Source organism: Hydractinia symbiolongicarpus, chromosome 4, assembly GCF_029227915.1.
Source record: "Hydractinia symbiolongicarpus strain clone_291-10 chromosome 4, HSymV2.1, whole genome shotgun sequence".
Lineage (NCBI taxonomy): Eukaryota > Metazoa > Cnidaria > Hydrozoa > Anthoathecata > Hydractiniidae > Hydractinia > Hydractinia symbiolongicarpus.
The window spans coordinates 12,373,050-12,399,177 of NC_079878.1; the positions used below are offsets into that span (position 1 = coordinate 12,373,050).

Below are 26,128 nucleotides of genomic sequence, written 5' to 3' on the forward strand. Positions count from 1 at the left end.
TTGACCGATGCATTGATGTGTTAAAGGTCTGAATCCGACGTCAGTTTAAGGTTGAAATGCGACGTCGGAATAAGCAACCGTTAAGCGAAGTCAATACAACGTCGTGTGCCGGCTGGGAAATGTGTCACACAAATAAAAGTAGTTTATTTTTCGTATTTTTAATTGCCCCAAATAAATGATGTGTCCGCTATAGACAGGTGATTTTCAAAGGAAATATTGACACACTTCCGAAAATTTTTCCTCCATAACAAGTATCCACTAAAAATTGTTCGCTATGTACAGGTTTTTTTATGAGGCCATGATAAGTCTTTGACCATGATTCGGCCGCTTTAGCCAGGTTGGACTGTACTAGTTTTATGCATAAATAATTCAAAATTTAAATAAGTGCTAACTAGTTTTTAATTGATGAAATATAAACATTAAAAACGATGTTTCTTTGATTGTGTGAGCTATATTTGTGTAAAGTAATCCTGCACATTATCTTTACAAGTGCTGCAAAGATGATGAATCGAGCGGGACCTGAACCCACGACCTCTCGCTTGCCGGGCGATTGCTTTACCGACTGTGCTATCGATCCGATGCTATATCTCTAGCACATGTAGTGGATGAGGCGAGGATACTACCTCCTTGCGACATACCACGAGGGTGAGATGTCCTCCTTGCGACATACCTTTCTACTAACACATACCAACGAGATATCACCGAATGATGCACAATCGGAGCTCGAGTACCAACCGATCAATCAAATTTGCCGCACGTGTTAAGCCCTTAGCACCCGGGAGAGGCTTTTGCCCAACGGAGCCCGGTTTTGGAATTAAGTCTATCATCAGCCGAGAGGTCCTGGGTTCAGGTCCCGCTCGATCCATCATCTTTGTAGCACTTGGGAAGATAATGTGCAGGATTACTTATACATATGTTGCTTTTCTCAGAATTAATGAGTAGACATTAGAACTGCTTTAAGAATCAGTGGGATAAATAAAAAAAAATCTATTTTGTTATGTAACAGTGAATTTTTATGTATTACGGATATTTTTAGTTATTTCAGTGTATGATCTACATCTTGAATTTATTTCTTGCCTCTGACTTACCCAAAAAAAACAAAATGTCATCTTTTTGTGTGCTAAATAAATGGCCCTATTGTATCTTTTTCTCATGTTAGAGCACTAGTTTCCTGATTATCTAAGATTCGAAAAATTACATAACAAGGGGGAGTGGGTGGCTTGGTGATACTACATTTGTTATGATGCGTTACAAGGAGATGAGTGAGTGGTAAAAAAACTGGTGTAACAAACCTCGATTCCAGTACCTGTTGTCTCTTTTCGCATATCGGACCGCAAGCAAAGAGCCCTGAGAACGAGGTTGAGGCGTGTTACATAATTATTAAATTTGTTTTAGCCATATTTTAAATGGATAACAAGAATTTTTTTCTGATCGGATACTTTCTGATTTGTTTATATGGTTTGAAAAATAGTCCTAGGAAGGAGTGAAAGGATTGCGGTTCACACATTCTCTTCCCCAGTTCTTTGCGGAGCCTGGGATGAGAGTCGTATATACGGTTTAGTAAAATGCCGAATACGCAAACTTTGCGCGCCATGTTCAATTTTGTAGCCTCGTTCTGATGTTTCATTCACAACAAAAGTTATTCGAGCGTTCCAAAACAACAGCTTCTGCAAACATTGTCACGTTGGAGCAAACTGGCTCAGCTAGCTAAGCTGCTAATTTCTACGTCCCCCTCTAGAGGTAAGTTTATTGATAAATACAGCTATTTACTTATTATTCTTATGGATGCAATGCTAGTAGAGTTGGATAAACCCTGAAAGAAGAGTTCTGGTTTCGGCCTTTGCGTTTTGTTTTCGCTTTCACTTTAGCTGCCGTTCTATTACGGTGTGTTATAGCTTGGCCTGCTATGTGCTGTAGTATTTCAGAAATAACAATTATATAACAAAAAAGCTGCTGCTTTTTCAGTCAAAATTTTACCTTTTTTCAAGTCATATATTTGAGAGTAAGTTTATTTCACACTTATGTTGCTATAGACAACTTTCATTGTGGTGCATGTTGTTTATATAATCCCCAGACTTCTTATGCAAATCGACAGGCAAAATAATGCAGGCGGGACCAGTCAATTTCAAACTTTATTTTCAGTTAGATTAGAGGAATCTTTTGATCTTGAAATTAGAATTTGACTTTCTCCACCTAAGGTACAAGGGTGCCGATAAGCCGCATACGCCGTAAAAAGTGCGGGCGTTTTCGGGCGAGACACTAATATATGATTCAAAAAAACTATAAAAATTAAAATAAACTTACTATGTCGTAGCGAAGTTCTTAGAAGAACTGTTTTTGATGGTTTTTGAAGAAGTTTACTTTATAAATAACTTATATATAAACTTTATTTACTCCTTTCTCATTAAGCGCCTTCTTCCCAACCATCGTCTGCATGGTTTGTTACAAGGAACTGCATTTCGGGAATGTTCCGGGCGAGTTCGAGAAAGTACGGGCGGTTTCGGGGGACAACCGCCAATTTTATTTGAAAAGTCGCCCGAGCTCGCCCGTATATATGCGGGCGTTTGCAGCTTATCGGCACCCTCTTCCTAAGGTCTGAATTTTTTTGCCTGTTGATTTCTCTGATTTTTTCTGCGCATGATCAAGAATCCTGTAAAAACGTAAACATTGAAAGTCATCTATACTTATTGTCTCAGTGGTTGGGGGGTTAATGTACTGATGTAATGACCTAGGAAAAATGATAGCTATAACACAGAGGTTTTAACGACTGAGGTGCATTGAGTTAGGGGCCATTGGCAATCGATTTTCGTATCTTTTAGCAGCATTTGACCGTTAAACTTTCTACCCCCTCCCTCTTAACAGCTAAACTTTGAAAAATATTGTCCAGAAATAAAAGAAAACGAAAACCAACTTTCCTATGAAAACAGCCGTATCGTCTTCCTCCCACCACTATCTTTACGCGATATTTGGTCTCGATTATCAAACATTGATCTTGTTCAGCACTTATCTAAATGTACCGAAACCAAACTCGTTCTCAGTTTGTTGGTTCTCATTTTAACTAAATCCAAAATTTGACGGATAAATACCGGGGACATTGGGTTACAGGGGTTCAATTTATAGCAACCGACTCGGTTTGCCCCAATAGCTTGTGAAAAAGGCTTGATTGGTTATGAACAATGGATACTTCGTTGCGCAGCACGAAACGTAATAGTTCAACTACTTCTCTTATTCTAAAAGAAAGAAAAATAGACATCAACATCTTAGAGATTTTCATATCTTTTTAACGGTGTTAGCTTCCCCCCTCCCCCCTTCAACAGCCAAATGCCGCTAAAAGATACGAAAATCGATTATCGATGGCCTCTTAGAGGACATTTTCCTTTTTTGATGCCATTTTTTATTAATGCAGAGTCTAGCTACAGTGTGTTCAAATTTAACACATTATAGTGATTAGTGGTCATAAAATAAGAAACTTTGACTTGTGCCATGGTAAACGTTATGTGAGTGGAGCATCCAAATTAGTGGTTAAACAGAGTGTGGAAGGCACACCTAATTATCCTGCCTTGAAAGTAGATGTGGTGAAGGTACAGGCTTAAGTTACATGTAAACAAAACATTGATCTTCAGTATTGAAAAAAGCCAACAGGGAGCACCTAAGAAATTTACTCTTTTAAGGATCTTTGCATAAATGTGTTTTAAAACTATTGTAGTCCTGAAAATGTGTGCAATCACACATCACAGTTACACAAGTCATAATTGTTTTTCAGTGTTTTATTACAGCTATGTGAATTTAAAAAATTATGATGACAGCGATTTTAAATAAATTTTTGTTGTGGTCAGGATGTAAGACAACAGCACTATGACACAGGCCTTTAAAAATTTAAATTTTGGTAATGTCTTTTTGTGTACATTTAGGGTGATTAGGTGCATGAGCGTGTACTTCGTAATTTCATGCAGCTTAAAATTTTGTGTGTACATGTACGCCAATCGTGAACTTTACGGGGACCCCATATCACATTTTAATGGAAGTTTATATCTAATTTTATCAATGATTAGAAGACAAGAAAGATCATGATTAAATAGAAATCAGATTTTACCATTGAATTAAGATTTACTTCCATTTTAAAAGTTGCATGAAATTGACAGCATTTTTTTATGTGCACGGTAGGTGCATAATTACAAGCATGTACCTAATTTTTTAAGCCCTGTGACAGAAAAGAAATTGCCATCACTGAAATAAAGTAGTATGATAATTTATTCTTAACAGATTGTGTCATTTCTAAGCTTTACATTACAGCAAAGGAATTTAATTGCTTAAAGTTCGAAACAACTCAGTTGCAACAGCATTTATACTATATTTCTACAATATAATGTTTAATTGAAAAGTTTATTTTGATGTTGCTAAACCGATGTTAAAAAATGTGTTTATTGTCTTATTCCTTGCCGTCTATCCAGAGATAACCCATATATTTTTTCTAATTGTTGCATACAAAGTAAAGTATATCAACGAAAGGTTTTTCAGTGAAGTCAGTACCTTATTTTTATCACATGCTAAAAGAGTTAAGTTTGTGGAACTATGCATGCTAGTCAAATACTCAGGATATATAATTACAAGCTCGTGAGCTTGTATTAAAACGCAACTGTGTCCTACAAGAATGGAAATTTTTGCCTCTCTAAGCACCGATACGGGAGTCGTCGTATGTTCGAATCTCATCTTGGTAACTATTTTTACTTTTTTTTTCTTTTTTCTTTTTTAAAAAGATAAGACAAGTGTTCAAAACACTTGTTTAACTAACTAGTAAATAAAGGTGTTTCCACCAAACTTTTTAAAAGTGAATGTAGGCAGAATTAACTGAATTAATGAATTTCGCAAATTTTGGGGTTTGTGGGTTTGTGGTCTTTCTTCTTCCTGTCAGTCAATTCACCCAAGACGGACCCATCGAAAATTAAAAGTTCGAGGAATTTTCCGTTCAGGAAGGTCTCACAAATCAATTTTGAAAAATAAGTGTGTAACAAATATTATTGCGTATCTGAATAGTAAAATATGTCGTGTCTAACTTCGTAACAAAAATCCCAATTTGATAGACAGCTTTTTGTAAACTTTATTCGCGAGGTTGTTTGCGTATATCATACGTCTTCTTTTTTTTAATAAATTGTTGGGTAAGGGTAGTGAGATTGAATAAGTTTTTCTTGTATTGTATTATTGAAATATAGCATTAGAAGAAATTCTCACAACCATGATTTAGAAAATTAAAAGCTTGGTCGCTAATATCATGACATTAGAATGGTGTGGTATTTTAAACAAGGTCACCATTTTGTTTAGGATATGAGCAGTACTAAGACATCATGAGTTATCTAGAGGAATCTCCTTCCAAGCAGCGAATTGACAGTGGGGATGATTTGCAGTCAGTCATTAAGGTATAAAATATGGTAGACATTATGATTCAGTCTTGTTTTCTGTTCCTGGCAGTATTGAAATATTCTGTATATTTGCCTTGATAAGTGGTTTTTGACTTGGTTGCCTTGCGAACTTATTTTGTTGATAGTCAATGCGCCACGAAAGGGAAAATCAATATTTTATGTAAAGGAAAATCAATATTTTCCATTGTAAAAGAATTTTATCCAAGGAAAATATGGAGATGTTATTCCTGAATCTCTTTAATAATAGCCTTATTTCGTCTGTGTGTTCAGACGCATGTCTGTTTTTCTTTTTGTTATGGAAGCACAAAATGCGATATAGGTTAACGACTAGTGTGCGTCATAATAAACACATTTGAATATAGCTGGTCTAATACTTAGCTGCTTATAACGAGAAAAAGTGTAAAGTTTTCCATTTTGTTTGCTAATTTCATTTCAAACAAAATTAAATTTTGAAACCATAAAGTCTTTCATAACAAATTTTAAATTAACAAAATTTAAATAATTCAAAACTAGAGGTTGGAGGAAGTCCATTTACATACTCCAGGAAGCAAAGACCAATCATCGGAAATTCCTGCTCGAATTAGAGACATAGTCACCAAATCCATATCACCACTGGATGCAGATAAAGATGAGGCTGCTAACTTAATTGAGGAAAATCAAAGTCTGAAAGTTGAGCTGTCACGTGTGGAGGACAGGCTGGCATCTATCCGTGCTGATCGGCAGTTTCATAGTTTGCCTGCATACAGGGTAAGTGGAAAGTCACACAAATTTTTACATGAAATTTATACTATTTAATATGTTTATTTTGTATGTAAGTTGTAAATTCCCTGCAGAATAATCAGAATATTCCAATTACAGTAAGGTAAATAATTTAGCAAGTACTACGGAAACTTTTAAAATTTGAATCAATTGGAACCAAATGGTTAAGGTAATGTGTTCAATATTTTTGACCTGAGGTTTAGTGGATATTTTACTGTTCCTGAAAATATTAAAATTGTTTTATTTGCCTAGCTTGTATTTGTTTTTTTTTCAAACTTATTACTGTTGATGGCCAAACTCGACCAGTGCATGGCAAAAAGGAGCTTAATTTCTTATCAAGAGATAATTTTAATCAAGGAAAATGTTGCGATGTTACTGGCAAAATTCTAACGCAATATTTAACCATAAATTAACTGTTAAATGTATATGAGTACAAAGTGGTTTTAACTAGGTCATAATCTAAAGCAAGAAGAAGCTATTTTTATTAGATTATTATTCTTCAAATAAGTGTATAATTTTTATTGAGTTTTTTGCAAACTGGGTGCTCCTGGGTTTTTTAAATGTTTTGAAAACGTTTCCTTTAGCATTCATTCTTTCCCTTGCTTAATATTTAATTTGAAATAGTACAAATTGATCCAGTTATTTTAAAAGAAAATGTTTAATAATTCATACCTAAATATTGTCAGCTATAAAAATTATTATGTTGTAAATCTATGTTTAAATGGGAAGTCATTAGGCTTAACAAAAAATTTAAACAATGATTTTTCAATTTATATGTAGTCCTTAGAATCTTGTTTTTTTTATATTTGAAAAATGGGTGTGATGAGTTGTTTTAATTCGTTTTTGTAAGTCAGTTTCTTGTGCACTGTTTGCTTTTAGTTTTCGGGGTAAGTTTTAAAATTTACGTATACCATCATGTAATGAATGTAATGAATCTGACTCTTCTTATTCTTTTTCTTATTTTTGCCAATCGCAAGTCTTGTAAACCTTTGCAATTGTGATAAACTATGTTACTATGCTTAATATTCTATTCTGTGGTTATGTGAAATATTATGTGACATAAAAAATGATGATTCAGACTTTCTTATACAAAACTGATTAATTCTTATTTCCATCCCCTACCACCACCACCACACACATTTTCTTTAGGATATGGGAATGCAAGGAGGTATAAAGGAAACAACTCACCATATGATTACTACAATAGGGTAGAGGTTCTTTTTAATCGTTTTTAGTATCTCTTCTAATAAATATTTATGTTCCTCTAATTGTTGATTTTTTGCCACAGATTATAGTCAAGTAGAATGAGAAGAATTTATCAGATATTCTTATTCTCAAATCTAAAATTTGTTAATTTCTCAACTTCGGAGGAGTGGACATATTGTAGTATGTTGCTGCAAGTTAGAGCAGTTGCTAATAAATGACAGACCAAAGTTGCAAAGAAATGATAATTGTTTTTAACACAAAGTTGAGGCAAGCTTAGATTTGGTGTCTGATCCTGTGTAGGGGGTGTCACTGTTTCCTAAGGACACCATGTCAATGCAGCACATTCAGAGGCACACCCAAATACTTGATTTGTGTTTTTTGTTACACACAAACTGAAATCTTTCTTAAAGAATCATGTCATGAACCCATCCTCATAACCTGTCCCAACCAATAAAGTAAAATAACCACAAAGCAAACATAAAGGGAATGAAACTTGCAGCGTTTGTCTTTAAAGCTTATCTGTTTGCAAAAGTTTAAATGTTTGGCTGTGTAATTTTAAAAGCTTCAAATAATATCAATGAAATGCAAAGTAAACCTCTGTGTTTATTTTTGTGTAATAAGAATTCAAACATTTTTCTTTTACAACATGTTTATAATTTACTTTGTTAATTGTCTATGATTTTCATTCTCCTGAAATAGTGTTTTTTATATGTATATATTTGTTTAACTTATGAAAGAAACAATTTTTAAAGCTCATAAGTATTCTGGTGTGTTTAAAACATTTTAAATGTCTATCAAAGTTGAATGCTTGTGTAAAGTAATGTTCTGTCCTTGGTGATTTTTAGTTTTTCTTTCTCTTTATAGATTCACTGGGGTAATAAGAGATTTGAGATACTTTTATCTAAGCTTAGATGTTTCTGAGAATATTATTCTTCCTATAATACAGCTTATTTTACAAAAGCACTGATTTTACAAAAGCACTGATACTTATATTTTGCTTATTTTAAGGATTTATTTTTCATTGAACTAATATTTCCAATTATAACACACAATTGAGAATTCAGATAAATATTTCAAATTTTAGGTATATTTAAAAGCTCTTAACTTCTATGGATATTCTCACCATTTGCTTTATAACTCCCAAACCAATCACCTTTTTTGTGTCTTACTGTTCAACTTTAATTTTGTATTCATTAACATTAATTAGTATTTTCTCACCTATCAGTTGCACAGTATTGTTCACTAAAAAATGTTCTTAGACTCTCCAGGGTTTTAAATTTTTTATCTTTATTTGACACTTGATTGTGTGCTTTGTACAATTTTAGAACTTATGAGTAACAACCTTAACTTACGGCATTTCTTATTTTTAATGCTAAGTTTTAACTCTAGTTATTTAAAGTATAAAGGTTAAGGTTTTGTAACCTTGATTTGTTTACCATGTTTTTGCTCCAGATGTTTTCGCTGCTGTTTGTAAATGGTCTTGTCAAGTGTTATTTTTTTTTGTAATCATTTTCAGTTTTTGTAAATTTTAACCTTAACAAATTCTGTTAGATGTTTTTCTTTTTTATTACATTCAGCGAATTTTGACTATATTATTAATATTTATGCCTTTCTCCTGTTTTGCACAATCATTTTTTAATAATTTATAATATCTGCAGGTCTTTGTATGAAGACTAATTTTAGTCAAGTTTCACTGGTTGTTCAACTGAGGTATGCTGTGAGTCTACACTGTTTGCATTCCCTCAAAACCTCAACTTTTTTTTGATTTATACCTTATTAAATTTTGTCATGAATGTTGAAATTTTTAAGTAATAACGAAAAGTATTTTCCAATCCCTGAGTAGTTTTATCTAAATTTGATAGTCATTTACCTCAGAATTTTTTTAGCTTGACATTTCTGGCTTTCTGTGATATAATGTATTTGACAACAATACAAGCTATACTGATACATATCACATTTTTTAAACTACTGTTACCTTGTACCATGTTTTTCTGAAAATTATATTTCGTACTATTAATGCTGTAGTGAATCTTTTCAATTATAAGGTATTACATATATCCGTTACTTATTTTCTTCATTTTAATACAATACTTGCTTTGAGATAAATATATCTTGGATTTTCATTATTAAAATATCTTGTTATATATTATTAAATAAAATTTAAATTTTTATGCAATCATATTTTTTTTGTAGATGAGTGATACAGTCAAGTCTCAAAGCATGGATCAGCTGTCTTTTAACTCGAATATTGCATCCGATTCGTATGTTCAACAGATCAGCTTGTTGAAACAAAAACTTGATGATGAGCATACAAATTACAAGCGAAAACTGCAAGCTTATCAAGATGGGCAACAACGGCAAGCACAGCTTATTCAAAAGCTCCAGAGTAAAGTAAGTTTTGTTAATTCAGTATGCTTGAAAGTAATATATCTATAGCTAAAATGGATCTTAAAGAACGTAGAGTATGACCCTCCAGAGGTGGACAAACAAAATAAACGATGGGTAAGGTAAGGTTTCTGGCAAATCGAAATAATTAGGGAAACGATTGAGTATCGTGGAAAATCAGCAGATTAGATTAAAAATCAGGGAATTTGTTTCATAAAGTCTGCTAAAAACCCTGATAGTATTTAAGAAAGTATTTAATTAAGAAGGTATTTAAGCAAGGCATCTAGAAAAGTAGGTGTAAAATTAAAGTATTATGCATGTATACTTGTGTAATTACCTTATGAAGTTTTGTTAAAAAGTATTAAAAAATATCTGCAATTGTACTTTTAGGTTCTTCAATACAAACGCCGAAATGGAGAGCAGGAGACTGTAATAAATGAGAAAGACGTGGAAATTGAGAAATTAAAATCTCAGGTATGTAAAAATTAAGGACCATGTTTTTAAAGTTTTGAATATGTCTTCATAGTTCCATATTGCAATCTTAAACAGTTCGGATTATGTTTGAGATAATCTTTCATCAGTAGATTTTTCAAGTGCATAACATGACTATGTGCATTGTTTACATGAAAGATCTCCACTGCTGATATTACCAAAAAAGCTAGATTTGCAACCTACGCTTATTATAGTTGTTATTTTTACTTTTTTCTTCATTCTTTATCATTATATTTCAGCTACGAAATGCAGATATTGCACTTAAAGAATATGAGGGGAGAATTAAAGAGTCAGAAGATGAACAAAATAATGACCTAGAAAGTTCTTTGATTCGTTTGGAAGAGGAACAGCAGAGGTATATTAAATTGTCTTACCTAAAATTAATTTGTGCACCAAAGTTATTTTCTGTTTTTTAAATGTTTGTTTATATCAGCATAGCATTTAACAACGTTTTGAAACCATTTGGCAACTGTTTTTTTTATAGCCAGGAAACCCAGCATATTTTTTCTTACCACCAGGAAATCAGAATAGTTCAGGTGGAAAAAATTACACTGGCACAAACAAATTTTTTGTGGATAAATACTGACAGTGCTTCATTGTCAGGAAATTCTTACTTCTTTAATGTTTTACTTGCAAATAGTCTCACTTAGTCAAACATAATTAATCCCCCTACCATTTAACAGAGTATGTGATCACACTAGTTTTGTTCTTACTTGTTGATTTGGGTTTGTCTAAGGAATATTTTGAAAGCTAACACCAGCGTTAACACTTTCCTTGCAGAAACAGCAGTTTGCAACATGTCAACAACATGCTTCGAGAACAATTGGAACAAGCTACTGCTGCGAATAATTCATTGACACTTGAAATCCAGAAAGTCACATCTGATTGGTCTAAAGCTTGTGAAGAATTAGAACACAGGGAATCTGAAGAGGAAAAATATTTTAGCGAAGAACATGAAAAGTTGATGGCACTGTGGAGTGCCATCAATAGCTTCCGAAAAAATTTTAACGACATGAAAATTGAAACACAAAAGTAAGAATTATTAGTTTCTATCAAAAAGATTTAAAATGTACTGAACATTTAAAATGTAGTGTAGTGCTGAAACAGGTTGTCTGTTTGAAATGTTTTTAAATTTCTCAAAATATTGTCAAAATGAAATATTACTTATGCACAGTAGTGAAAAGCAATTTTTTTACAATCAGGTGGAGACCCTACTGAAAATCAAGACAAGTCACTCTGTTTTTTTGGGGTTGCTATTTGCATTATTTTTATCATATTAACAAGCATATAGATTGTGTACCAATGCCTGTTTTTATGTGGTCACTATTTCTTTCTTTCTCACTAATTTATGTTCATGATCATGCAGCTGGAAATATAAGAACTTAATACACCTGGTATTTAGCAGCACAAGCTGTTATTAACATAATGCTTTTGGGATAGTAATGCTGTGATTTCTCTTTTTTTTTTGTGAATGAACTTATTGATAAAAAAGTCATTGTTACTTTTACTATGATGTGAATATTTATCAATGATTTGTGATTATTCTTTTGTTATTGTTAAAACAGCCAAGGAATAAGTTAATATGTTGCACTTTATAAGTTTATAAGTTGTTAATGTATCAAAGACCGTAAAGAAATTGTTAGTTTTTATTTATTATTTTTTGTGACTCAAATTTATTTTGTTGACTGTTATGCCTGACAGAGAGTAACCTAATTTGAGCATTTTTATATGAAAAAAAGAAATTGGCAACTTCATTTTTTTAATTGTTTATGTTGATAGAAAATGTTTACTCTCTAAACATTTTTAAGTAAACAATTTCTGGAATGAATATGTCTACTTCCATGTTATCGTGCAGAAAAGACAAAGTAGGTTTTTTTTTCTCACGTTAAACTAGAAACGTTATTTTATAGAGATCTTTCACAAGTAAAAGCGGAAGTTAGTCGTTCAGCGAGAACCATACAAAGTGCAGCTATGTCTGTTGAAAAGGCTCAACGAGGTTCCTTGATTAACCAAACTACATTGGATGATGAACAAACGAGAAGAGAAAAGGTGAGTGGTTGCATGTGTGTGTGCTTTTTTGTGCATGTGCATACAATCTAATTATTTTTTATTTTCTTGTTCTATAAATTATCCAGGCTGAAGCTCTACTGCGTGAAAAAATTCAAGAAAATATTGAACTGAAATCAATTTGTGATAAGTACAAGGATCAAATTAGTTCAAGGTAAATGTTGTTGATTTTTTGTTTTTTTTGCTTTTGTATTTTTAACACTGTTTATGCCATTTTCCCTACTGACTGCTAAAGGATGCTGAAAACAATTAGGAAATTTTGGAAAGAATTTGGAAAACAGCTTTGTTGATTGCCCTTAACTTTTTCTTTAAGAAAAGGTCAATATAAGGTTTTGGCCGTTTTTCAAGTTAGTGGATCTTATTTACTTCAAAGGTTTTTGACACACTGGTTTCAGTTTTAACAAAGAGATATTTTTTCTAGACTAAATGAAAATTCCACTCATGTCAAAGAATTAGAGTCTGAACTTCAAGACAAAAACTCTGAAATTGAAACTCTAAGAAAGAACCTGCAGAACATGGTATTTCATATTGCTTTTTTACTGTATGCTTATATTTTTATATTAATTTGCTTCATTGCTAGATACCAAAACATAAATGACGATATATCAGATTTGCATTCTGTTAGAATTGATATTGACTACACAGCTATAGCTAAAGACTAAAAAATAATTTGCTTGAAAACTAATAAAAATCAATCATTCAGGGTGCTGAATTGGTAGAGCAATCAGACAAGTGGGAAAATGACAGCCAAGCCAGCATTGTAGCTATTCGAGAAGAAGCAGACATACTTCAAAACACACTTCAAGAATTGGCTAACTGTATTATTGATGACACTGAAAACACTGCTCGAATGTTGAACACAACCTTTGGTTCCAAACTGGATCGAAGCAACATGGATGACGAAGAAAGTGATAATGAACTGAGCTTTTCTTCCCCCACAAGATCACGTAAAAGCAGACAGTCCACCTCCCCGTCAAGAATGGCTCGAATGAGATCCATGTCCCCTGTTAGGGCACGGTCTCCAGCTGTTGCTGATTCAGCGATATCTGCAGCTCAGTCTGCATTAAAGAAGAGACAACTTCAACTTCAGGTACGCCAAATACAAAGCTAGAAAGATATTTTTTCTTGTTTATTTCTCCTCAGTTTCAATGAATTCATTTCAACAGTAATAGTTCAAAGATAAAGGAATGTTGGATTTTAATAAACAAAGTGCTTTACTCTTGATGACAGGCTCTTTATTGCATGTTTGCTTTTTGAGACTTAAATATTAAAATAAAAATTAATAACAAATGTAAAGCTGGAAAGAATTTTCTTTCCTTTAATTTTTCCCTTATTTTACTTTTTAAATGTGTTTAAACAGTGCAAATAGATGTGGAATATTGTTAACAAAATACTTTAGTCTTGTTCTAACACATGTTTAAAATGTTTTTACATCACAGGAATTAAAAAATAATTATGACAATGTTTGCAATGATAATCAAACTCTGAAGGGACAGCTTCAAGCTGCTAATCAACAAGTGAAACAATTGCAAGATAGTATCAACAAATTGCAGGATGATCACTCAAGCATGTAAGTGGTATTTATGTAACTTAATACTTGCAATGATATGTTTACAGTTTAGATATCTTCCAATCCCTTTATTCTAAAAGAGGGAACAATTTGTAGAAAAGGTTATTGCCATCCTTTTGTGACTTTAACTTTATTCTTTTAGTAAGTCGAATATGCATGGTGTAAATCAAGACTGCATGAAATACAAACAACAGATTGAATTGCTTCAAAATGAAAAACTGAATCTAGAAAAAGGCCGTTCGTCGTTGCTGACTCAAGTGGAAGACAAGTATTCTGAAGTCGAGAAAGTGAAGAACTCCAATGTTGGACTGCAAAGACAAGTTGAGAATCTAGAGGATGAAAAGGTAGTTCTGTTTTCCAAATTTAATGTAATTATTGAGCATCCAAAACGTTTCTGCTTATAAAAATGTGGACTTGTAGCATCTAGTTGATTGAGCATCTTTTAGGTTGTAAATGGTGCTTCATTTGTTTACATAATTTGCGATAGAATTTTTCTACTTATGTTTAATTGAACAGGAAAACATACTGCACGAAAAAGAGAGGATTTCAAAAGACCTGCAAAGGTCAAAGGCATTGATGGAGCAGTTAGAACAAAAGCATTCAATGTTGAAAGAAGAACTTGTGGATGTAAAAGAGAAACTTAACCGCTCGCAGCTTACAAAGGATGTGCTGGAACAAGAGAAGTTGCATCTAACTGAGATTCTTAGCAAAACTGAAATCCAAAGAGAAGACATAGAAGCAGAAGGTATGTAGACTATCAGTACTTTTTTGAACCATTTTGTATTTACTCTTTTGAAATTTTAAAACTTTAATATTGTTCTGCATACGATAGAATTTTTCGTATTGACTAGGTTGTTGTCTTCTGTCAGCCAATTAGACACCTTTAACTTCAACACAAATCAAATGTAATATTTTATGCAAAATATTGAATTATTTATTAAAACTTTTTAAAATTTATTTTTGTATAAAGTTTTAATGTATTTTGAACAGACATTGAGCATGAACTGACCAGACCACATTATCTTAATGTTGTAAGATGTGCCTATGCCTGTTCAATTTATATCAAGTGCAAAACATTGCATTTAGTTTCAAGATGTAAAAATGATGAAGTACAATTAAAAGATGCTTTGGTGAAATTGCAAAGTTTGAACGAGGCGTTGGGACAAGACAAGATGGATTTAAACAAAATAATTCGACAGATTGAAATTGAAAGAGACACTTTACTTTCTGATAAGCAAGAACTTGAGATGGAGAAGTCAAGCATGAAAGAGGTGAGATTTTTGTAGTAAAGAAGTACACAACAAGTACTTTTGACCCGATCAAGACAGAATTTTTTATTCCTTTGGCTTCACTTGTTATTTACACCATACATGTATATGTATGCCAGCAGGGAGAATAGTGAATCTCTTATTACTTTTGCATTATTTTTTTCTTACTGTTCATCTCCAGCCCTTTCTTTTTCTTTGTAATTTACCCTCCTAATCATTGTAAATTATTTGTGTTGACTTTTTGCACTACTTATAGCTCTGTAACATCAGTATATAGGTCGGCAGAATTTTAGCTTGCTATCGTATTTCTTTTTGCTTTAGGAGCTCTTACGTACTGAAAAAGAACGTATTGAAATTGAATCAGAAAAAGCAAGCCTTGATCAAACACTGAACCAAACAGAATCGAGCAAAGGAAAACTCGAAGAGCAAATGCAAGAGATTATTCGAAGCAAAACCGAGCTCAACGATTCTCTAAATTCTGTTGCACGCGAAAAGGATTTCATTCAAAACGATTTGAACCAAGCCAAGCAAGAAAAAGAACGCCAAGCTGCTAACATTCTTCGCTTATCCAAGGAAAAGGAAGAGCTGACAAGAGAAAAAGCTCATCTTATTGTACAGTTAAATGGGAGTGAGCGAGACAACAGGTTGTTGTCAGAAGCTAATATATCCATGAAATCAGAGAAAGACTCTTTAGAGACTTCCCTGTACGAACTACAACAGTTGGTTGCCAAATTGGAAACTCGTAAGCAGCAATTGGAGGCAGAGAATCACGAACTTGTCTTGAATAAAGAAGCCATGACTGTTGATCTTGCCCGTCTGAAGAAAGAATACGAAATTGATGCTATGAAGTTGTCCAAGCAAATCGAATTGCTGGAGCAACAGAATGCTCAGTGCATCAGAGATCACGAAGTTGCAATAAACAGAGTGAAGCAAGAACACGAAGAGGAGATGCAGGGAATTTCACAGGTTGGAAATCTCTTAATTTGTTTTCCTTGTCGAGAAAAGTTAACAATATAAAAATACCTTAAATATCGTATTTTGTTTATGGCATAACATTATGTCTCCTTTTTATTTGGCCTGGTCTTGATATTGGATTGTTGTAACTCTTTTTAAATGTGAGTTTTTTCTTTCTGCTTAAAGGAGAAAGAGCAGTGCATATTACAAGCTGGTCAGGATAACTGTGCAGCTATAAACGAATTGCGTGCTGAAATGGAGAACTTTCAATCTAAGGCTGAACGTGAGAAGACTAACTTAATTAACGAAGTAGCTTGTGTGCAAAAAGAACGCGATGATCTGTTGATGGAAGCAGAGAGCGATAAGCAAGAGGAGCTTCGGATTGCAGCTAGTGAAAAAGGTTTGCTCATGGAGAAGTTAAATCGCCTTGCGGAGGAGTTGGATTACGCTAAAATTGAGCTTGAAAAGTTTAAACGTGAAGCAACACAGAGAGCTTCTCAAGAAAAGGTTTTTCGAGTTTTGTTACACAGGAATATGTTACGCATTGACGATAATGTTTATGGCTGATTTGATTTTACTCTGTCTAAACCTCCTTGCTCTGTCGTGTATTAGACACATGGGTGGTAATCTTTCCCTTTATGTGGTGATTTGTTCTCACCACAGTTTGAATGACTTGCGTTATTATTTCTAGGACTTGTTGAATAACAGCCAGATGGAATTGAAGTCAGTAAAAGATCAGTTGAATGAAACGATATCACAATACGAAAGCAAAATAAATGAACTCACAAGTGCTGTTGAAGACTTGACCAGGTAATCCTTTTTTTGTCTTTTAAACTATAGAAGTTAGCTTTTGAATAATAAATATTTAGAAGAGACTTTGTACACGAAATAGTGCAGTACCTACTCGATTACCTGTGCCTCGGTTATACTTACCTCGATTATTTTTACCTCGATTATTCTTACTTGGATTAATAACATAGCGAAACTAAAAAAAAATTATTTTCAGCTTCTTTCCCTCAAAATAATATCGGCAAAAATCGAGAAACCTGTATTTTATGGTGTTTTTAAGTTGTGCATGAGGCTTTATGAGAACAGATAACAATCGAGGGAGTACTATATACCGCATTGTGTAAGGGGGGGAAATTGTTATAAAAGATCTATTTTTGTTGACAGAAACAAAGACTTGTTGTCAAAGGAACTGTCGGATTTGAAACTGCAGTACAAAATGTTGGAAGAGAGTCGTGAAGCTGTTCAACGAGAATACAAGAAAGCTCAACGACAATGTCATGATGTCACTGAGATGTTTGAATCGTCCCAGAAGGATGTGTCTGAATACAAACGTTGGCTGAAGGACTCTGAAACAGAGAAAGAAATCACATTGAACAGCGTGAACGAGCTGCATGAAGTCGTGAAAGCAACGGAAGGTGTGAAGTTAATTTTAGCGTGTGTTATGAATTCAACTTACAGACATTCCAAAATCTCATACAACTTTTATAATTTGCGTTTTAAGATTTTCGCACTGAAATTGTGCTTGAATTTAGAATTCAAAATAGGCGTATTGTTTAGTATTGTTTTCTCTCGGTATTGTTTTGATTATTTTAAAAAGTACAGTTGGCCATGCTGATCGTTGCATTGGGTATTCACTGTGTCTTGGCATTTATCTTAGGAGAGAAGATAACCTACAAGCAGAAGTTAGACGAAGCCAATAAAATGATGGCGCAATTAGAAGAATCAAATCTTGCCCAAATGAAAGAAGCAGACGAGCTGCGCTCCAACATTCGCGAGTTGGAAGCGTCGAGACAAGAAGCACGACGTGAAATACAACAACTTCATAATCAGGTAGAAAAGGGGTGCTTTTTTAACCCCCTTCTTTGCCGCGCCTTTTTGTTGCTCTTACGTCATGAGTATAGAAATTGTCCAGCTTTTTATGTACCTAACGCAAGCTGTGTGATTGTAGTTACTTCTATATTTATACGGTCGTTGTTTTCTTTTAAGGTTCGACTCCTTGACAATGATTGCTTAAAATATAAAAAAGAAATGAGCTTGTTAAAAGATCAACTTGAAAAGAACGAGAGATTACTAGAAGAAGAACGGCAGGATGTTTCACGCACCAAACAGAAGTTGGCAGGTAGCTAATAATAATGAAAGTTTGTTTTTTTCATTGGTACAGTAATACTTATCTCCATTCGTTCGCCAAGTAGTTTTATAGGAATGGTTGCAGTTTCAGTGGATTTGAGGATCACGTACTCAATTGCCTTTGATTAAAATAGATTAAAATGGAAATATGCAAAGTAATAATTATTAGAGCATGTAAGCATTTCCATTAACAAGATGTACTAGGCTAGTCCTTTGGATAACGAACGAGATGTAAGATGGTTCCATGTTTGTCTAAGTAATGAATGAATTAAATAGGCGGTGTTATAAAACTTGAATTTTGAGTTAGAATTAAGCGCTACTTGTAGACTAGTGACACAGAATATAGAACAGCCTGCCTCGCGCACCCAAATAAAGATTGCTTCGTCTTCTTGAGATTTGGTGTTCATTTGAATTCAAGATATAGCTGAGGCTGCACGAAGGATAGATCTGTTGTTTTTTCTTGAAAGAGTTTCTACGGAATACAAAACTAAAACGGATTAGTGAAATGGTTAAGTTGTATGTGTGTTTTAGAATCTGAATCGATTCGTGACGCTGCAAAACGTGAAGCAAGCCAGCTAAGTAATAAAATGGCCGATTACAATGAAAATGCTCGAGTGAAAGAGAAAGATTTGCAAATAGCTGTTGACGATGCAAAAAGAAACGAAATGAAAGCTGCAGAGAAAGTAAAGAATCTGGAAAACCTGTTGGATAATTTGAACCAAGTATGTTATTTTTGTTGGTAGAGCAGCATGATGGAGAGTGCATGCGTTGAGCTCTCTTCTCACTTTCACCTTGAAGCTTTCATATTTGCTTCCAACTTGCGCTTGCCTTGACGGCAGCTATCTTTACATTTTTGTTCTAAATTTTAAAATTATTTCTATTTGATGGAAGTAAGAAGACTTCAACCGTAGACGAAGTTAATGTAACGCCTTCTAGATTAATACGTTTTCTATTTTAATGTTTAATCAGATGAAGTCATTTGAAATCTTGAAATTCGTAACATTTATGCTTGGAAGAGAAAATATTAGACATGAATATTCGTAATTTTGAAACTAATGTAAATGATGTTTTATTTTATTTCGTCTGATCTTGTGTTTTAATCAATAATAAAGAGATAAACACACAGGGGAGAATTTACCTAGGTTGCGAATTTGGTGTGAAACTGTATCCCATAAAAAAGAAAAACTCATGCTAAACCATTTCGTGAAAGTATCGATGGAGTAAATTTATATTTCTTTTTTTGTGTTCTTTCTTAGGAGAAATCTGATTTAAACCTACGATTATCCAGCGCCGAAGGTAGAAACGCAGGGCTAGAAAACCAACTATCGAAACTTGAATCGAGTAAAAATGAGATTGAGTTTAAACTGTCGAGTTTACATTCAACTCTTCGACGCACGTTAGGAATCCGCTCCAGCCAATCACCGAGTAAGACCAGGTAATGTATAGTTTGAACAATACAACTGTAGCCAAGCTCTTTCTGTTAAAACAAGTGTAGTTATCCGGGGAGAGGGGTGGGCATCCGCACAACGTAAACCTAAGTATACTTATTGTTCTTACGTGTGACACAACCTTGTGACCAGACTTCTTGGAAAAAGTGCGAAACAACAAGAATCTACTTGTGCCATCAAATTGTTTTATACATTTACGTATCGGTTTTTGAAAAATACATCTTGCAATTGTTAAAAAAGTCTACAAAATCCGATGTCAGTGAGCTTATATGTAAGTCTGTGGAGGTTATGGAGAAGTTTATTAGCACTGTGGGTTCAATTAAGTTGTTGTTACACTTTTGGAGAGAAGCGTTTGCGAAGGGGAATACGTAAAAATGTATTCTTAACAAGATTTATACATGACAGTTTTAACTCATGCATTTATTAAATACTACGGCTTATTTCAAAAAATGTGCAGAACAGCTGTTAGAAGCATTCATAAAACTCTAGCAATCCATTCAGTTATGCTGCAAGTGAGTTATACAAACTCAGTGGTCGTGCAATTTAAAAGTTTAATGCACTGTGATACAACGTTGCTTGCAAAGAAAGAGATCACTCGTTACTGTGATTTGCTTCCAATTGAAATTGAAAAGTGAAAACGTGGTATTGTTTGCCTGAGACAAAATGGCTGCTGCCAGTGATGATTTGTTACAACGCGTATTAAGCGTGCTAGATGACGTCGAAATGCGCGTTAATTGTGCTGAGGAAAGGTTGACGTCAGCATTTGATTGCGCGAAAGATACTGCACTTATGGTCATTAACAACATGTATGTGTTTTGTTTGCGCAGTGTATAGCTTTTTAGCATGAGTTTAGTAATGCTTTACCTTCTAGATCTCCTTCGCCGACACGGACGAGCAGTCCGAAACGTCGAACACTTTTCGGTAGGAATAGAACTCCCGCTTCTTTCCAAGAAGAGATTGATCAAGAAGAAGAAAGTCCAACCAAAGATATGTCAGGTGAGGAAAAAGCTTCTTTTTTACCAGCGACAGAATTGATACAATATCCATAATAGATATATCTGTTCAGCAAAAACAATTTTATTAAAAATGCTTTTATTAAACAGGTTGTCTAGCGGACCCTTACCCTGAAAGGCCCTGATTTTATTTAGGTGGCCCTAAAAACCCTGAATATCTTAAAAATTAGCCAAAAAACCCTTAAACCTGAAAAAATATTTTTCTTTCAGTTTGCAATAATGTTTTATTTGACAAAGTTCAAGGAAAGTAATATAGGCTCATGTAGAAAGTTTGTTCTATGAGTTATATTTATACTCAGTGGAAATATTACATTCATGATATTCATATAATATTATATTCAGTGGAAATATTATAACATCATGATGTAGCTCTGTTCTTGAAACCTGGAATTGAAGTTAAGGGAAACATATCCCTTTTTTTGTAGGGCCCTGAAAAACGAAGAAAAACCCCTGAAAAATTACAAAATATTACCAAAATAATCCTGAATGACCCTGAATTTGAATTCCGAAATTCACTAGACACCCTGTTAAAAGCCCCTTTTCTCTACCATTTTTAGATTCATCTCGATTCGACATTACAAGCGACATTGATCCAGAATTTATTAAAACCTCTTTACGCGATTTCGCTCAAAAGTTGAAAGATTTAGAACGTGAAAGGGATGAAGCGATCGCACAATGCGGTGGGCTTGAAAGACAACTCGTGGATTTAGAAAACGATCGAAATGAATGTGAGCAGAGAGTGCAAACGTTGCAGAAGAACTTACAAGATACAGAAGAAGGTAAAACCCTATTCACACTAGCAAGTATTATTTCGAATCGCATTTCTTTGCATAGACACCAGTTAAGGCTCATTTTTAATTTGAGAAAGGTCAATACAGTTTCCTAATTTGTCTGCAAAAAAACCCAAATCTCTCTGCTTTAAAAACTTAAAAATCAACCATTTTTATGATTTTTTTCTTTGGAGTAAAATATGTTTTTAATAGCTTTTAAGTACGAGTGTGATTCTTTGTTTAATTGAAAAATATTTCCGACAGGGTTTCAAGCGTCCTGTAAAACATAAATTTTTCTGTTTACAATTCATTGACCACACCCTGTCGTTATAACTTCTTGGCTCATTCCTGTTCAGTTTTAATTTTCCCTTTTATTTAGGCAAACGAGGGGCTGATGGCAGGCTAAGTAGTGCACAAACAGCGTTGATGCTACAAGAAGAGACGATACGACGTTTGGAGCGAGAACGGAAAGTGTTAAATGAAAAACTTCAAGCTCTTGAAACAAACCTAGCTCAAAGTGAATCAGATAGAAGAGCGTTGAAAGAGAAACACGCCAAACTTGTCAAGAATGAAACGCGATCTGAACAAGAACGTGAAGCAATGAGGGCTCAGATTGACAATGCAGAGTCAAGAATTACGAGAATTGACTTGAAGAAAAAATCACTCGAAGGTACACGTTTGCTTATGAGAAACAGTTGTTGGCTTTAGCCTGGTTGTTTCTCAACTTTTAGTGAAATTTTCATTTGCTTTACGAGTAATTTAAAAAACTAGAGAATGTGCCGTGGTTTGTAGCTATAGCTTTTGTACGCTAAAAATATTTCCTTTAATCTAGGTGACATTGAGCGCTTGCGTATGCAGCACCAAGATTCCGAGACTGAAAGACATACCCTTAAACAACGTGTCGAACAACTGAGTCGCCTACAACAAGAATCAGAACAAAATAATACAACTCTTCAACTGACTGTGAGTAGTTAATTCATTTATTTGGTTGGTTGGTTCTGCAAACAACAGGCATTGCTCTGTTGAACAAGAGAACTACGAAATCTTTGTTGAAGTTAAAACATCTTTCTGGTGAAAATAAGCCTCCGAACACAGGGATTTTAGAACACATAGAATTTAGAAATACATCTTTTAGTGTAGATGGTAAATGTCAGACAGCTTTGTGAAATGTAAGGCCAATGTATTATTTGAAAGCTGAATATACCGTAATACTTTCGAACTCCACTTGTAAGTCTTGTTTCGAAGATTCTATTCATTTGTTGATGTACCCTACAGGGTGTTAGATCCTTAATATGAAATGGAATTATTGAATCGTAAAAACGAAAGTGCTTAGTGTGTGTATGTTTGCAGAGCGGATTAAATATAATGATTTTGATTTCACATTTTATTTCATGCGTTTATTGGAAACTCAAATGACTGCAAAATATGTTTGCGACTTCTTTCATAGATTGATCGTTTAAATACAGCATTGTCGAAGAGCAGTGACCAGGAGAAACTGTTCAAACAAAAAGTCACTGAACTATCAATGTCTCTCAACGAAACAAACTCCTCCACACAGTCGCTTCAAGATAAGCTTCAGCAAGTGCAACGTGCTCTTGTGAACAGTGAGCAGGAGAGACATCTTTTACATGAAAAGCACGAACAGTTTAAATTGCAACAACTAGAAGCAAAAAGAACGATCGAATCGCTGAATGAAAAAATACAAATGTTGAAGCATAATATTGCAGATGCTGAGGTCAGCATATATTTAGTGCTTTTTTAAATCGGAATTTTTTTATGTTTCTGTACTTAAAATAAAATTTCCCATTGTGCTTTTTTTGTAGAGCAAGAGGTTAGATTTGGAAAGTGAATTACGTCAAACGCAACAGCTAATGCATAAAAGACAAACTACAGAAGAAGATCTGGGTACTAAATTGGTTAAACTGCAGGTACTTCTTCAAATAAATGCTTTACAATGAGAATGTTCTAATTCTAGCATTCGTTATATCGAAAAGAATTTTCGATTCTTTTTTCTCGTCAAATCCTTTGCTGTTGTTCGATTTGAGCATTCGTTAATTTGACCAATTTCAATCATGTTTCCCTTTATATTGCTAGGAAGAAAAACGCAGTCTTCAAGACCGCCTTGCTCAGCAGCAACGCGTTTTGTCACAAGCTGAACAAGAAAAGAGGGAAATGGAGAGAAATAGCTTAAGGGTGGAGAAGGATAGGAAGGCTTTGAAACAAGCCATGGAACGTGTAAGTACTTGCGCTAACTACGTGTAATTCGAACATGTTAGTACGAACAAATTCCGTGATTTCTGTGTAAGAAAATTTTCCTTTTTTTCTTATCGAAAGTAAGCGAAATTAAATTCCTTAAAATATCAAGGGGTTTGGTAACCGTGCCGTTTACCAAGAACCAGATGATGACCGCGAAACATGCGTTTTAAATGTTAATGAAATTTTTTGATCATCTTTAAACATCAGCTTTTGCGGAACTCGCTACTTTTCGCCTCAAAGATAAGTTCCACAAAAATGTAACAGTTCAGTTTTGTTTTTTTAACTGCGTAATTTTCTAACAAAAAGTTATTTCCGTGTTTAAATTAGTATTTTCTTTTAATTTTTCAGGCTGAACGAGACAAGCAGATGGTTGAAGAAGAACTGAATCGCACCAGGGGTGAGAAGTCCGACCTCGATCGCTCACTTTCGAATCATGATCAAGAAGTAAACGAACTTAGCATGCAACTTTCACAACTACAACAAGCGTACGAGGATAAAGAACAGCATTACTCCAAAAAGTATGTTTGTATTCCTTTTGAAATGACTTTTTTTATTAATATTTTAACTAAAAAAAATGTCTGTCTGTGAGCCGAAATAACTACTGGTATCCCGATTAGCGAGATTGGAGTTTTACCATGCATTTTTGTGACAATATCATATCCTATAGTTGTGTATTTTGTTAAAACAAGGCAGTAATGTAAGACGCCGGGTATTCGAGTGGCTGGAAGTTTACACCAGCTTCTTTCCTGAAAAAAAACATTCAGGTGTGTGTAATTTTTTTGATTAACCCAATATTCTTTTTATAGGGTAACCGACTTGCAAACTCGACATCGTGAAGAATTAGATCGCGAAAATGAACGCAACAAAAACGCACAACAACACTTAGAGCGGACGCATGCTGCACGCGAACGGGCGCACAAGCAACGCACACGAGGGCTGGAGGAGCAAATCAACACGCTAAAAGATCAGCTGAACAAAGAAATGCAACAAAAGCAATCCTTCATCAATAGAACGACCCTCAAGAACGATGAAATGCGAGATATTCGTCACAAATTGGCGTCGTCGTTAACAGAAGTGTCAAAAAATGCCGACTTAAACGTGCTGGAACGCGAATCTCGCAAGCTAGACGAGACAGCTGATTCGCATCACAGCTTCAGTGGACGCTCTTCATTCACCAGTTCAACTCCTTTTCAAAGAAGAGCGAAATCATCCTCTCCTCTTGCTAGAATGTCACCCGACAGATATAACAACAACTACGTTTTGCCGCCGTCAAGTGACGCTGGTTTCACAACAGCAACACATCACGCCACACCTATCACGTCGGACAAAAAGTCAAGCTATGTGTCGCCGTTACGCAAGACAAGAAAACCGTTGCATTCGTGAGAGTGCGTGCAAAAAAATAACCTAGATCATAACAAACCTGAAGACTGTTAAACTAAACGGTGCTGCTAACTTATATTCACAAAAAACTAGATTTATTTTATTTCTTGACTTTTTAAATAGCTTCGATTTTTATCATGTTAATTTATCTAGAAGTATTTTATATGTAGTATAGTTAGATAGCATAGACATTTTAAATGTATCGACATCTTTTATTTTGTGTGCACGTTTAAGTAAGTATAGCAACTTCGAACCCAGTTTTTTTTTTTCAATCTTGTAGATTGTGAGATAAAGATGGTAGCTACGTTTCTACTTACGTTGATTTTTTAATTATGTCAATATATGTGTAATATGTAATTATAGGCGAGATTTTTATTTACTTTTTAGTACTGTCATGGAAATATTTATTTTACTTTTTTAATCAATTTCCCAAATTTTGTCCTAGATCGCGCAGTTTATAATTTACTGTGTTAGGACCAAGGTTTACGAACTTTTAATGTTAGCATTTTGTTCTGATTTGCATATAGTTAAGCTAACAAGAAAAAAGTTAATGAAATCCACTAACCGATCATGGTGAATCGAGGCAGAAAGATACTCGCTAAACCCTGATTCGTTTTTTAGGTTTTTCACCAGAGACTTGGACCTTGATGACGTAAAGTGGTAGCGCTAGGTTTTATTTAAACCTCCTAAACCACCAACATATTAGAGATTTGGGAACAATGTTGTTTATAGAGCGCCCAATTATTCTTCTTCTCTTTTTTAATTTTTATTCTCTGGATCAATATATAGTAAATTGTTTAGGGGTTCAGGTTACGGTGGAGGTGTTTTTAACTAACTTTGTACATATCTTAAATAATTGTCATTTTTTTAAAGTGTTTTAAAGGTGCAAGAATGTGATTATTGGAGAAAATAATTTGTAATCTCAATGTGAAATAAAGAAACGGTTAAGTTGCGCTTATTTAAGTCAATGTGGGCCTTTTACCACCTAAACACTCCCCCATAATAAT

The 26,128-nt window shown here is 34.1% G+C and overlaps 1 protein-coding gene across 2 annotated transcripts; it reads left to right on the top strand.

Annotated features, from left to right (window-relative positions):
* The first annotated feature begins 1,623 nt into the window (after positions 1–1,623).
* LOC130641329 (rootletin-like) lies at positions 1,624–26,073 on the top strand. Of its 2 annotated transcripts, XM_057448079.1 has the most exons (32): positions 1,624–1,740; positions 5,320–5,414; positions 5,931–6,164; positions 9,576–9,773; positions 10,158–10,241; positions 10,499–10,614; positions 11,040–11,291; positions 12,170–12,308; positions 12,395–12,480; positions 12,748–12,844; positions 13,030–13,416; positions 13,766–13,896; positions 14,039–14,240; positions 14,413–14,641; positions 14,983–15,167; positions 15,486–16,130; positions 16,305–16,625; positions 16,810–16,928; positions 17,292–17,542; positions 17,785–17,957; positions 18,114–18,246; positions 18,786–18,976; positions 19,511–19,689; positions 20,574–20,698; positions 21,273–21,494; positions 21,865–22,155; positions 22,318–22,448; positions 22,933–23,220; positions 23,309–23,413; positions 23,580–23,720; positions 24,090–24,259; positions 24,548–26,073. In XM_057448079.1, the coding sequence occupies exons 2-32, from the start codon at positions 5,343–5,345 to the stop codon at positions 25,122–25,124; spliced, it is 6,474 nt and encodes a 2,157-aa protein (XP_057304062.1). In that variant the 5' UTR covers positions 1,624–1,740; positions 5,320–5,342; the 3' UTR covers positions 25,125–26,073. The 2 variants fall into 2 exon arrangements, with proteins under 2 accessions (XP_057304062.1, XP_057304063.1); XM_057448080.1 differs by lacking the exons at positions 1,624–1,740; positions 5,320–5,414; positions 5,931–6,164 and adding an exon at positions 6,312–6,345.
* Positions 26,074–26,128: the final 55 nt, after the last annotated feature.

Excerpts from the sequence above, each read along its gene's own strand:
- LOC130641329 (XM_057448079.1), top strand. The coding sequence starts at position 5,343 with ATGAGTTATCTAGAGGAATCTCCTTCCAAGCAGCGAATTGACAGTGGG. Across the intron at positions 10,615-11,039 it reads TTGGAAGAGGAACAGCAGAG|AAACAGCAGTTTGCAACATG; the intron begins GTATATTAAATT and ends CTTTCCTTGCAG. Across the intron at positions 23,221-23,308 it reads ATAATATTGCAGATGCTGAG|AGCAAGAGGTTAGATTTGGA; the intron begins GTCAGCATATAT and ends CTTTTTTTGTAG.